We start from the raw sequence: 15,168 nt of genomic DNA, 5'->3' as shown, positions 1-15,168 counted from the left end.
CCCTCCCGACCTGGTATAGAAGCAAATAACCAGAGCCACTTCCTCATCTCCTCAAACCCAGAACCTCCCACAGAAGAACCCCAAAAGTGCCCCACTTGTGACAGGATACTTTCCGGGACTGGATCAGACTCTGAATGTGGCTCTCCTGCAGGGATACGATTTCCTCAAATCCTGCCCTGAAATGAGATCCATCCTTCATGAAAGCCTCCCCACTCCACCAAGAGTGTCTTTCCGCTGTCCACCTAACCCTCTTAACCTCTTAGTTCATCCCAATGAATCCCCAAACCACCTTCCCTACCCTCTGGCTCCTACCCTTATAACCGCCCCCGGTGTAAAACCTGTCCCATGCACCCTCCCACCACCACCTACTCCAGTCCTGAAACCCGGAAGGTGTACACGATCAATGGCAGAGCCACATGTGAAAGCACCCACATGATTTACCAACTGACCTGCCTACACTGTGAAGCTTTCTATGTGGGAATGACCAGCAACAAACTGTCCATTCGCATGAATGGACACAGGCAGACAGTGTTTGTTGGTAATGAGGATCACCCTGTGGCTAAACATGCCTTGGTGCACGGCCAGCACATCTTGGCACAGTGTTACACCGTCCGGATTATCTGGATACTTCCCACTAACATCAACCTGTCACAACTCCGGAGATGGGAACTTGCTTCTTCAGTATATCCTCTCTTCTCGTTATCCGCCAGGCCTCAATCTCCGCTAATTTCAATTTGCCGCCACTCATACCTCACCTGTCTTACAACAACAACTTTGCCTCTTTACTTCCGCCTTGACTGACATCTCTGCCCAAACTCTTTGCCTCTGTATATGTCTGCTTGTGTCTGTATATTTGCGGATGGATATGTGTGTGTGTGCGAGTGTATACCTGTCCTATTTTCTCCCTTAGGTAAGTCTTTCCGCTCCCGAGATTGGAATGACTCCTTACCCTCTCCCTTAAAACCCACATCCTTTCGTCTTTCCCTCTCCTTCCCTCTTTCCTGATGAGGCAACAGTTTGTTGCAAAAGCTTGAATTTCGTGTGTATGTTTGTGTTTGTTTGTGTGTCTATCGACCTGCCAGCACTTACGTCGGTAAGTCAAATCATCTGTGTTTTTAGATATATTTTTCCCATGTGGAATTTTTCCCTCTATTATATTCATATCACAATATCCTTTTAAGTAGATTAGAGTATTATAGTGTAACAGGAAATGCTGCAAAATAGTTCAAATCTTATATCTCTGGCAGGAAACAAAGGGTGTTATTAGGAAAGAGACATGTATCAACCTATCAGGCATCATCCAACTGGGAACTAATTACATGTGGGGTCCCACAAGGTTCCATTTTGGGGCCCTTACCTTTTCTTGTGTATATCAATGACCTTTCATCAGTAACATTACCACATGCCAAGTTTGTTTTGTTTGCTGATGATACAAACATTGCAATAAATAGCAAATCAAGTGTAGTCTTAGGAAAATCAGCTAATAAAATATTTGTGGACATTAATCACTGGTTCCTAGCCAATTCTTTGTCACTAAACTTTGAAAAAAGACACTACATGCAGTTCAGAACTTGTAAGGGGTGTCCCACGAGTATATGTGTAACATACAATGACAAGATGATAGAAGAAGTGGACAGTGTTAAAGTCTTGGGATTACAGCTTGATAATAAAATCAACTGGGAGGAGCACACCACAGAACTGCTGAAGCATCTTAACAAATCTCTGTTTGCAATGCGAATTTTGTCAGACATAAGGGATATAAAAATGAAAAAGCTGGCATACTATGCTTACGTTCATTCCATAATGTCATATGGGATTATTTTTTGGGGTAATTCATCAAGCCAAGCTAAAGTTTTCCGGGCACAAACACGTACAGTAAAAGTTATATGTGGTGTGAACTCAAGAACATCCGGCAGGAGCGTGTTTAGGTAACTAGGGATACTAAGTACTGCTCCACAATATATTTATTCCTTAATGAAATTTGTCATTGAAAATATATCACTTTTTCAAACCAACAGCTCAATTCATGGAATCAATTCTAGAAATAAGAATAATCTTCACAAGGATTTAAAGTCACTTAGTCTTGTACAAAAAGGTGTGCATTATTCAGGAACACACATTTTCAATAACTTGCCAGCAGCCATAAAAAGCTTAACGACCAATGAAATTCAGTTTAAGAGAAGCCTAAAGGATTTATTGGTGGCCAGCTCCTTCTACTCCATTGATGAATTTCTCAGTAAAACCAACTTATTTGTGTGTATATATATATAAAGTACAATATAACTTCTGCTCAATTTCAGTGCAGTAATGTGTTCATTGTAAATGTGTGTGTGTGTGTGTGTGTGTAAGTACAATCTAACTTCTGCACCATTTCAGTGCAGTCATGTGTTCATTGTAAATAAGTATTATAGTAGTTGTATTACATGTTTATTACATTATAAATAAATAAAAACTTTTTTGTTTTAAATTCAGTGCAGTAGTATTTGCAAAATGACTTTCATATAGTGTTCATTAAAAAATGACGATCATTCCACTTGGGACCTGTGGAATGGTACATTAGCTTATTTGTTTTAGTTGTAAATATCTGTCATGTATTGTTGTTTTTCTGACATGTTCCACATCCTGGAGGACCTCCTCACTACGGATCAAATGGTTCAAATGGCTCTGAGCACTACGGGACTCAACTGCTGAGGTCATAAGTCCCCTAGAACTTAGAACTACTTAAACCTAACTAACCTAAGGACAACACACACATCCATGCCCGAGGCAGGATTCGAACCTGCGACCGTAGCGGTCGTGAGGTTCCAGACTGTAGCGCCAGAACCGCTCGGCCACCAGCGGCCGGCCACTACGGATCAATTGGAATGAAAGTAAATCTAATCTAATCTAATCTATGGTCACAAGAAGACCAGGTTCCAGATGGCCATCTGCACCAACAATCTGAGCAGCAGTAGTCACCACAGGGACAAATGAACTGTTACAAATCAGTTACTTCAGGGGAACCTCTGTAGTGTGCATGCCACTGTCCCCAAACGACTGCCATTTGTGACTTCCGTGGTGCAAAGCTAGTGTTCATTGGAGGGCAGAAAGGAAGTTTGTTATGCCTTCTGGTGTCTGCCTCGGTGCCAGTGATGGCCGTGCCTTCGTTAGGAGGCGGCCAGTTGAGGGGCTGCAACCAACCTGTCCGTGTGCCAGACACACCGGACCTACACCTGGAGTTACGGCCTGGGTGGGATTTTGTATGACAGCAGGAGCACTCTCGTGATTATCCCATGCAACCTGACTACAGATTTTTACATCAGTCTGGTGATTCGACCTGCTGTGCTGCCGTTCACAGAAGACGTTCCAGGGGGTACTTCTCAACAGAATAATGCTCACCTGTTGTAACACAATATGCTCTACAGAGTGTTGACACGTCGCATTGGTCTGCTCGATCACCAGATCTGTCTCAAATCGAGCACATATAGATCATCATCGGATGATAACTCCAGCATCACCCAAGCAGCATTAACTGTCCCTGTATTGACCAACCGAGTGTAACAGACATGGAACTCCATCCCACAAACCGACATCCCGCACCTGTACAACATAATGCTTTTAATTTGCACGCCTGCATTCAACATTCTGGCAATTACACTGGTTAGTAATGTACCAGAAGCAATGGCTCATCTCACGTTTACATTAACCTGTGATATGGCAATTTTAATCATTTAAATATGTTACCTACACAAATGTATTCTCAAAATTTTACTATTCTTCATTAATTATTTTTTGGTGTTTTTTTTTTTTTTTTTTTTTTTTTCCCCACTAGTGCACATAGGCTTACAAGATCCGAAGCTATACCAAAGGAACATTACAGTTTAACTTTTTAAAGTCACTGGAGATTGATCGCATGCTTGAACTGAACAGGCATGGAGCATGTTCAGGATCATATCACTTTCAAAGATACTATCCTGGCATTACATTTGAAACAGTTTAAGGTAACCACAAGAAAGTTAAATGTGGATGGCCAAATTGAGATTTGTATTGTCTCATCCCAAACAGAGAATAAACAATATAGTACATACATACATACAATAAATGCCTTTTTGTTGTCCTTCTGATCCGACACAAACTGTACTCCATTTTATAATATTTACTTACAGGCAGATGTTTGTTCATTACCTTCTTCTTGGTGACTGGATGAGTATAGATAAGAGGATGTATTGGACCACTGCGTCTGTCACTGACCATCCACAATCTCTCCCACTCTGCTCTCTTTTCAGTACTAAGGCCTTCAATCAGTTCTGTCAAAGGTGCAAAGACTGTGTTGCCTTTCTTTGGCACTGACACTATATGGTATAAAGAATAGGCAAATGGAGCTGGCTGGAAAGAACCATCAATGTGCCAGCCAGTTCGACCAACCCCTGAAAATATTACCAGTAATTGAGCAATTAGTACATTCCCAATTGCAGTATTCAAACACAGCAATAAATTGGTGTAAGGTGCTATCTACACTTTGTTAATGAAATAAGAAGAGCCAAACTTCTAGAAATAAATACATGCAATAAAAGTAATACAAATTGGAGAAATATTTCCTCTGTGTAACTGCAAGGTAAATATAATAAATACAACTTCCAAGGAGTTCAGAGACCCATATTCACAAGAAATTAAAATATTTTAAATTATAGAGTGTAGCGTACACATTTTCACACAGATAATAATGGGTCACTGTTGTGCTTCCACTGGGTAACCTCAACTCATTATGGAAACTGTTTTGTTGAACTGGTGAATAAAATGTGTTCTAAGGCAATGTTAATGACAGTGCTGTTGAAGGTTTTGTTTGGGATGTAACTACACTCTTTCCATTCAAACTTCATATTTTCTTGTTCGCTAAAATGTTTCATACAACAACCCAAGGCTGCCTCATTCTTATAAACTAAATTGTTTGATAATGGGATCTTACTAGATGAATCGTCTGATGCCACTTTTAGTCAAATTCTCAAGGTCTTCAGCTTTTGCTCAGAAACTCTCTTTTCCATTCCTTTTATCTTGGTTTGTTCTACAAATCATAAAAACATTTTAGCATGATTTAAATAAAAAGAGATTGACCCCCAAAAGATAATCATCCTAATATTTATACAGCCACTTTAAATAAAAATAAACAGAATAATATTTTATAAAGTAAAAATACAATTTAACATAAAAAGAATTAGACGAAATCACCATTTTATCGATGCTGTCAAATACACAAGAGAATATATATTTCACTGGAAACACTTAGATACATATCTCTGATTTGTGAACTTTTTTGAGTGGTTATTTGCGTCTTTACTGGATGCAGTTCACTGGAAGCTGGTTCTGAAAAGAAAGGGAAGTCGGACATATTGTTCCAAAATTATTAACTGGTTATTGTCATAGGACTGTGAGATCAAGAGTCAATACGTATACAGGGTGTCTCAGAAATGTTACGACGAACTTCCAGCGTAGGTGGGGTACATCATAAGGACTGAGAATTGCACAGCAACCCACGGCCACAAATGTCAGGGGTACCTGGCAGCAGATACTGAAGATGGGAAGGGAGTTTGTAAGAACTTAGCCTGTGTGCCTTGACTATGTGTTGCTGTGGACACTGTTATTCTTTATTTCACTTGCAAATTACTCTGCTAACAAAGCAAGAGAGTGCTTCATCTGAAACATTTATTGGCCATACTGAGCACACATGGTGCATGACATGAATACATCTCTAATTGTTTAGCAGATGTTCAAAGTTTGGTGATGCCAAGCATGCCTGACACCAAGGGAGCATTGGCTACTGGACACGCTCCATCACACTGGGAGTTTCTTTGATTGTAGCAGCTATGCAGGTGATTCTTGGGACAAGATCCATTCCAGACTCAACAGGATCATGATACATCAACAATTTTATGGATTTCCATAGGAAAAAATCAGGGCTTGATAAATCCAGTGAGGATGGTGCCCAAGGGAACCACTCCTCCATGGCCGATCCATCGATGCATGAATGACCTGTTCAAATGCCTACTAACAACCAGTCCAAAATGCCTGCTCAGGCACCCCATCACACTGGAACCACAAGCTGCACCTCACATTTGCTAGAACATCTTCAAAGCAGGCGGCATTCCCTCCAGTACTCTCATGTACATCAAAACCCAGCAGTGCACAGTAGCTTTTGCAGCCACGGGTTACTATACAATTCTCAATCCTTATTATGTGCTACACCTCCCACTGTAACCATAGTCAATAGTTACTCAAGTATAGTTTCTTATATTACGACATGGTACAATACTCAGAAAAATTGTATGTCAACTGCTTCTGGCCTCATAAGCCTACACAATTATATTATATCATTATTATTATTCCTTTCCTTTCTCAGACGTTATGTCTGGTTAAAAATGGAAAGTGACGCGGACTTTGATCGAGCGTGACTTCCTTTTAACTGTACGGTGTATGTTACATTGCATTTAGGAACTTTCGGGTAATTGAACATGTATCAATAATTACAGATTTCTGTAGTTGTATTTATATGTTTGGATGTAGCTGTATTGCGTTGATGTACTGGTGGATATTGTGTGGTATGACTCCTGTAGTTGATAGTATAATTGGTATAATGTCAACTTTATCCTGATGCCACATGTCCTTGACTTACTCAGCCAGTTGGATGTATTTTTCAATTTTGTCTCCTGTTTTCTTCTGTATATTTGTTGTATTGGGTATGGATGATATTTTGATTAGTTGTGTTAATTTCTTCTTTTTATTGGTGAGTATGATGTCAGGTTTGTTATGTGGTGTTGTTTTATCTGTTATAATGGTTCTGCTCCAGTATAATTTGTATTCATCGTTCTCCAGTACATTTTGTGGTGCATACTTGTATGTGGGAACGTGTTGTTTTATTAGTTTATGTTGTATGGCAAGTTGTTGATGTATTATTTTTGCTACATTGTCATGTCTTCTGGTGTATTCTGTATTTGCTAGTATTGTAAATCCGCTTATGATGTGATCTACTGATTCTATTTGTTGTTTACAAAGTCTGCTTTTATCTGTTGTGGTATTGGGATCTTTAATAATATGCTTGCTGTAATATCTGGTGTTTATTGTTTGATCCTGTATTGCAATCATGAATCCTTCCGTCTCACTGTCTACATTGCCTTATCTTAACCATGTGTTGGATGTGTCTTGATCGATGCGTGGCTGTGTTAGATGATATGGGTGCTTGCCATGTAGTGTTTTCTTTTTCCTATTTACTTTCTTTGTATCTGTTGATGTTATGTGATCTAAAGGGTTGTAGAAGCAGTTATGAAATTGCAATGCTGTAGCCGATGTATTTATATGAGTGATTGCTTTGTGTATTTTGCTAGTTTCTGCTCGTTCTATAAAGAATTTTATTAGATTGTCCACCTGTCCATAATGTAGGTTTTTTATGTCGATAAATCCCCTTCCTCCTTCCTTTCTGCTTAATGTGAATCTTTCTGTTGCTGAATGTATGTGATGTATTCTATATTTTTGGCATTGTCATTGTGTAAGTGTATTGAGTGCTTCTAGGTCTGTGTTACTCCATTTCACTACTCCAAATGAGTAGGTCAATATTGGTATAGCATAAGTATTTATAGCTTTTGTCTTGTTTCTTGCTGTCAATTCTGTTTTCAGTATTTTTGTTAGTATTTGTCTATAGATATTTATAGGCATCTTTTTTTTTTTTCCATTGCTTCTATGCAGTCGCTGTGGTTATCCAATATATAATCTTCTTGTTTAGTGTGTTTTTCCTTGACTATGCTATTTTTCTTACATTTGTCTGTTCCAAAAGCCATATTTATATCATTGCTGAATACTTCTGTTATCTTTAGTAATTGGTTGAGTTGTTGATTTGTTGCTGCCAGTAGTTTTAGATCTTCCATGTATAGCCAATGTGTGATTTTGTGTGGGTATGTTCCAGTAATATTGTATCCATAATTTGTATTGTTTAGCATGTTGGATAGTGGGTTCAGAGCAAGGCAGAACCAGAAAGGACTTAATGAGTCTCCTTGGTATATTCCACGCTTAATCTGTATTGGCTGTGATGTGATATTATTTGAATTTGTTTGGATATTAAGTGTGGGTTTCCAATTTTTCATTACTATGTTTAGGAACTGTATCAATTTAGGATCTACTTTGTATCTTTCCAATATTTGTAGTAACCATGAGTGGGGTGCACTATCAAAAGCTTTTTGGTAATCAATGTATGCATAGTGTAGCGACCTTTGTTTAGTTTTAGCTTGATATGTCACCTCTGCATCTATTATCAGTTGCTCTTTACATCCTCGTGCTCCTTTGCAACAGCCTTTTTGTTCTTCATTTATAATTTTGTTCTGTGTTGTATGTGTCATTAATTTCTGTTTAATGACTGAAGTTAATATTTTGTATATTGTTAGTAGGCATATTATGGGGCGATATTTAGCTGGGTTTGCTGTGTTTGCTTGATCTTTACGTTTCAGATAAGTTATTCCTTGTGTAAGTGTATCAGGGAATGTGTATGGGTCTGCAATGTAATTGTTAAATAATTTAGTTAGATGTGAATGTGTTGAGGTGAACTTCTTTAGCCAGAAATTTGCTATTCTATCTTTTCCAGGAGCTTTCCAATTGTGAGTAGAATTAATTGCTTGGGTGACTTCATGTTGCAAAATTATCACTTCAGGCATTTGTGGTATCATCTTGTATGTGTCTGTTTCTGCTTGTATCCACCGTGCATGCCTCTTATGTTGTACTGGGTTTGACCATATGTTGCTCAGGAAGTGTTCCATTTCTGTTATGTTTGGTGGATTGTCTATTTTAATGTGTGTGTTATCTATTGTCTGGTAAAATTTCTTTTGGTTTGTGTTGAATGTTTGGTTTTGTTTCCTTCTATTTTCATTTTTTTTGTATCTTCTAAGTCGTTTGGCCAATGCTTGTAATTTCTGCTTCTTTTCATCTAATTGCTCTATCGCTTCTTGTTGTGAGATTTTACCTAACCATTTTCGTTTTTTTTCTGACATTCATTTCTTATAAATTGTGTTAGCTGTCCGATGTCTTTTCTCAGTTTTTCTATTCTGATCTGTAGCCTGTGTTGCCATGCTGGTTTTGTGGGTTTCTTCTGTGTGTTGGTTGGTTCTGATCTCTGCCTAGTGTGTATATTTAGTGTAGTGAGTGCTCCTATATAAACCAGTAGTTGTAACTCTTCCATAGTTGTGTTTTCATTTATTTTGTTGTGTAAGATTATGTTGATAGTTTTTATTGTTGTTTCGACTTGTGGGTTATTTGGCGGTCTATGCAAGAATGGTCTAATGTCTGTATTTGTGTCTTTGTATTCTATGTATGTCAGCTGAAATTTTTCTTCTATATCTAACATGTGTGTCACTTCGTGTTCTATTTGTGCTTGTTCTGGTGGCTGTCTTAAGATTTTGTTTTCCTCTGATTGTTTAATTGATGCGTGTTGTTCTTTGTTTGTTTGCTCTGGGATGTTTGAGTCCATTACTGTATTTTCTTCTTCTTCTGATTGCACATTATTTTGTTCCAGTATTTGTTGTTTGATGTTTTCTAATTCTGACTGGGGTATCCTGTTATTTTTTATTATCACACGGATTTAATCAGTTAGTCGTTGTTCTGTTAAAAATTTTAATTCTGGGTATCTGGTAATAAATGTTGTGTATACTTGTGATCTGTATCCAGTTGTGTTGGTTCCTAGGTTTGTTGCTTGGTAATAACAGAACATGAGGTGTCGATTAACTTCACCTGACCATCTCATCCTCTGTCTTTGTTTTCCTTCTAGGGTGGTTGCAGGAAGCATATCCTGCAAAACACCTCTATTTGGATTTAAATCATTTTCCAGTTGGCTAGCAGTGTCGTTACCATTGTGGGCGGGCATAGGGTTCAAGCGTCGTCCCCGACCATGACGGCGCTTGTCCGAGGCTTCTTTAGTTCTGTCCTGAACCAACTAATCACACTAAAAGGGAGGTTAGCCCTATTAGTGGTTTGTTCTTTTCGTCGCCTTTTACGAGTGGCAGAACATACCGGAGGCCTATTCTTTTCCCGGGCCTCCATGGGGTTTATTATTATTATTATTATTATTATTGTACAAATTGAAAAATAGTGATCATTTACTAAAACGCACATAGTGACCTTATTTGATTATTGGTTAGTCATCTGCTGTGTGTGCATGTTATATGTAGTACCCAGAAATATCATTAGGTTTAAGAAAAGGAGAAGTTACTAATATTGCTAGAAGCTGGAGAGCTGGCAGCAGAAAAGAAGCAATGTGCGGCTAGCAGCAACACTCAAATGAGTAGGTGTAAATTAAGATGACAGCAGTAGACAACCCTGACCACAAGAACAAAGAAGAAATAAAATGGGAACAAAAATATAAGAAGTATCAAAATATTAAAATGAGTTTATGACATTGATAATAATGAAACAATAAAGGTATAGGAACGTTTATCATCAGATTTAAAAAAAGATATTGTGAACCAAGTGAGCACTTGATGGAAGGTCCCAAATGCAAAGATATAAAGCACCCACATTATAAATGCTTTCTGTAGAGTTACACAATGTGTTACAGAACATTAGACATAGCAGCACAACTTAGCAATAATCATTTTACCTGAAATATGTTCAGGGCTTAGTGACAGCATTCAATATAATGACTGGCATTGCAACTTTTCAGTAACATAGTTCAAATTCCATGAAATTAATTAACTTAGGAAATAATTAACAGCAAAGTTCTGAAGCACATAGTTACATTTTCTGTTGAACACCTTGCCTCTGTATATACTTTTGCATAATTTACAGAAACTTTCCACATGGTGCATGTACCCATAAATAGGGTACTCCTAAAGCAGATGTATAGGATGATTTCATAAACTGATTTTCTAGACCACCAAATATTTCATTAACAAATTTATAGTTAACGCATATAGTTCATTCTGATTAGCAAAATCTACCCTTGCACTTTTTTTATCAGATGACTGTAGTTTCTGAAATAACAATTTGTTCATATGCCAGTCTTTGAATAAACTGATGTTGCCTACAATAGTCAGTCTACGGTTGAAAAGTTCACAGGCAACACTTGTGCCAAGAGAGTCTGCACCTAGCCATCATACTGCTAACATCTCTTTGTAAAAAGTGCAGAAAACATTTCCATAACATGTCAGCATATTGGTATCCATACATACATAGTAAACTCAGTGCCTAAAAGTTTCTCTGCATAACTTTTCTGAGGTATTATTACAAAATGCTGTGTTTACTGCACTGCATTATGTAAATGTGGACTACAGATATGTTCTGTGCCACAATCAAACATTCAACAAAAACTCATGATTGCACATAGCCATATTACTCCAAAATTTATTACACAAGTGGTTTCACTCATTAGCAGACCATCTTCTGGTGTACTTTGAAATCCTAATCAACCATCATAAATCATCATCTGATTAAAATTTCAAAGTGCACCATAAGATGGTCTCTCAACAAATGAAACCAGTTGTACAATAAATTTTTGAGTAATATAGCTGTTTGCAATCATGAGTTTCCAACATTTTCTAAAAACTATAAATCACCACTTCCTCAAAATAATGCCAATCATTTGATTCTGATTACCTTTATGAGCAACTATTGATGCCTAGATTGTGTTTCTAAAACACATACATCATCAGAGTTATAATTTATCTCATGATTTCTCTCACTGGGCTCTTGTTACTGGGAGAGCTAACCTAAAGTACACACTATTTGATTTGACGAAATTAAGAAACTGGTCACCATCTCAACAACAGGACATCAAGGATAACAAATGCGTGAACGAATGAAACCAAAATTGTGTTGTTGTACAGAATGTTAAGCAAACCCCATCCAATGTTCATTAAGATGTTCAGTTTCACAACTACAGACTGGCATGCTGCCAAAAAGGCAGAGTAGAAAGGACAAAAATCAGGTTTGTTATCTTACAAAATAGCGTACACCATCTTTCTGTGAAAACATTTTGTAATTCATAACTTTACAGCAGCCATTCAGTCTAGGATGCTTAATGGTTCCTGCATTAAGCATTACCATTCAATTTACTTTAGAAATAAAGATACATTTTGGATTCCAACCAGGCTGACAATTCCATTATTACAAAGGATATTTTGCTGAATGATCTAGTTGTCTTTGTTATGATTGTGAATGGTGGTCTAAGATTTACTTGCTGTGTGGAGTTCAAAGCTGACTCTTTAAGCAACTCGATTCAGTGCAATTTTTCTGATTTTGTTTTAAATTTCTCATCTCAACAATAAATATTCTGGTTTAACCCTGCGTTGGAACACATGTTTCTTCCTGTGCCAGAACTTACACCACAATGAAGCAGTCAATTAGAAACTTTCATGTGTGACGAGAAATACATTTCTTGGTGAATCTTTGCAACATACATATTTCAATATTATCAGCTTTCTTTTTTCACAGAACTTACATCTTCAGTGTTACCTCTAACTGTTCATGTGCATCTAAAACTGAGCTATAGAACTCTTCACAAACTGTGAAGTTATTTCCAGATAAATGAAACACTTATTTGGCTATTTATACCAATTACTTTATGCATTCTCTGAAACTTTCAAATTAATCAATGTAATAAACATCAGCTTGAATATTTTGCTTTTGGTGTCACACAACAAATATGTTGGATATTAACTATCAATATTTTGGGGAAACTATAATGACTATTGGTTGATGATTTCACATGTCTCATTTCCCTTCACAGTGCTTCCTACAAGAACCTATGAGATATTTCTTCCAATAATATTCAAGTTTGGTCTATTTCTGTTACCAACCACACTGCAAAATAGTTCTAAACAATATATATTATTAACGTTGATGTGGTCTTTAATCCGAAGACTGGTACAATGAAGCTTTTCATGCTACTGTATCCAGTGCAAGCCTCTTCATCTCCAAATAACTACTGCATTCTACATCCTTCTTATTCTGCTTACTGTATTCACCTCTTGGTCCCCCTCTATGAACACCCCCCCTCCCCCCCACACACACACACTCTCTCTCTCTCTTCCAATACTAAATTGGTGATACCTTGACGTCTCATCAACGAATCCCTTCTTTCAGTCAAGTTGTGCCACAAATTTCTTGTCTCACCAATCCTGTTAAGTAGCTTCTCGTTAGTTATATAATCTGCCCATCTAATCTTCAGCATTCTTCTTTAGTATTACATTTTAATAGCTTCTATTCTCTTCTTGACTAAACTGATTATTGTCCATGTCCACCTCCATAGCGTAGTGGTAGCATTTCTGCATATCACGCAGGGGGCCCGGGTTCGATTCCCGTCAGTGGATTGGGTGTTGTGTATCCATTATCATTTTCATCGTCATTGACCTGCAAGTCACCGAAGTGGCATCAGCTAAAAAGGACTTGCAATACAGTGGTCGAACTCCCCCGCATGGGGACTCCTGGCCAACAATGCCATACACTCATTTCCATTTTTGATTATTGTCCATGTTTCACTTCCATATATGGATACACGATACACAAATATTTTCAGAAAAGACTTCCTGACACTTAAATCTATATTTGAAGTTAACAAATTTCTCTTCTTCTGAAATGCTTTTCTTGCAATTGCCAGTCTTAATTTTATATCCTCTTTACTTTGAATATCATCAGTTATTTTAATGCTCAAAGAGAAGAACTCATATACTACTTTAAGTGTCTTGTTTCCTACTCTAATTCCCTCAGCAGCATCTGATTTAATTTGACTACACTCCATTATCCTTCTTTTGCTTTTGTTGATGTTCATCTTATATCCTCCTTTCAAGAGGCAGTCCATTCCGTTCAACTGCTCTTCCAAATCCTTTGCTGCCTGTAACAGAATACCAATGTAATCAGTTCACCTCGCAGTTTTTATTCTTCTCTCTGAATTTTAATTCCTACTCCAAATTTTTCTTTGGTTTCATTTACTGAAAGCCCTATCTCACCCCCTTCTAAACCATTGCTTCCCTTTGATGCTTTCAACTCCCATAACTGTTATCTGGTTTCCGTACAAGTTGTAAACAGACTTTTGCACCCTATATATTACCCCTACTACCTTTGCCAAATTTCAACGAGAGTATACCAGTCAACATTGTCAAAAGAGTTCTCTAAGTCTACAAATGCTATAAGTGTAGGTTTGCCTTTCCTTAACCTATCTTCTAAGTCAAATCACAGAGTCAGTATTGCCTCCCGTGTTCCAATTCATCTCAAGAATCCAAATCAATATTCCCCAAGGTCAACTTCTACCCAGTTTGTTCCAGTCTTTGTGAAGAATTTGTGTTCACATTTTGCAACTGTGACTTATTAAACTGATAGTTTGGTAATTTTCATAACTGTCAGCAAATGCTTTCTTTGGAATTGAATTATTACATTCTTCTTGAAGTGTCAGTGTATTTCATCTGTCGCATACATGTTGCACACCAGGTGGAAGAGTTCTGTCATGGCTGGCTCTCCCAAGGCTATCAGTAGTTATGATGGAATATCATATACTTCTGGGGTCTCATTTCGACTTGTACCTTTCAGAACTCTGTAAATTATTCTCGCAGTATCATATCTCCCATCTCAACTTCATGTGCATCCCCTTCCATTTCTATAATGTTGCCTTCAACTTCCTCTCCCTTAAATAGACCATTTATGTACTCCTTCCACTTTCCAGCTTTCCCTTCTTTGCTAGTACTGGTTTTCCATCTGAGCTCCTGATACTAATACAGTTGCTTCTCTTTTGTCCAAAGGCCTTTTTAATTTTCTTGTAGGTGGTATCTACCTTTCCCCTAGTGAAATATGTTTCTCAACTCTTAAATTTGCCTCTAGCCATTACTGCTTAGCCATTTTGCATTTCCTGTCAATTTCATTGTTTAGATATTTGCATTCCTCTTCATTTGCCTCATTTGCTGAATTTTTATATTTTTTTCCTTTCTTCAGTTATATTCAGTATCTCCTGTGATATCTAAGGATTTCTACAAGGCCTCGTCTTTTTACCTATTTGATACTCTGCTGCCTTCATTATTTCATCCCTCAAAGCTACCAATTTGTCCTCTGCTGTATTCTTGTCTCCTGTTCCATTTGATCATTGTCTAATGCTACCTCTGAAACTCTTGTTGTTTCAACTCATACAAGTCCAGTCTCTTCAATTTCCTACCTTCTTGCAATTTCTTCAGTTCT

At 37.6% G+C, this 15,168-nt stretch overlaps 1 protein-coding gene across 3 annotated transcripts in view; it reads right to left on the bottom strand.

Moving 5' to 3' along the window:
• Positions 1-15,168, bottom strand: part of LOC126259547 (uncharacterized) — a 167,709-nt gene that overhangs the window by 59,325 nt on the left and 93,216 nt on the right. For all 3 annotated transcript variants that reach the window (XM_049956431.1, XM_049956428.1, XM_049956430.1), the window contains exon 3: positions 4,165-4,406. In XM_049956431.1, the coding sequence (XP_049812388.1) occupies positions 4,165-4,406 (242 nt within the window). The remainder of the gene's footprint in view (positions 1-4,164; positions 4,407-15,168) is intronic.

The sequence above is a fragment of the Schistocerca nitens genome, chromosome 5 (genome assembly GCF_023898315.1).
Source record: "Schistocerca nitens isolate TAMUIC-IGC-003100 chromosome 5, iqSchNite1.1, whole genome shotgun sequence".
NCBI classification, from domain to species: Eukaryota; Metazoa; Arthropoda; class Insecta; order Orthoptera; family Acrididae; genus Schistocerca; species Schistocerca nitens.
This window is presented reverse-complemented; position numbering and strand designations above follow the sequence as displayed.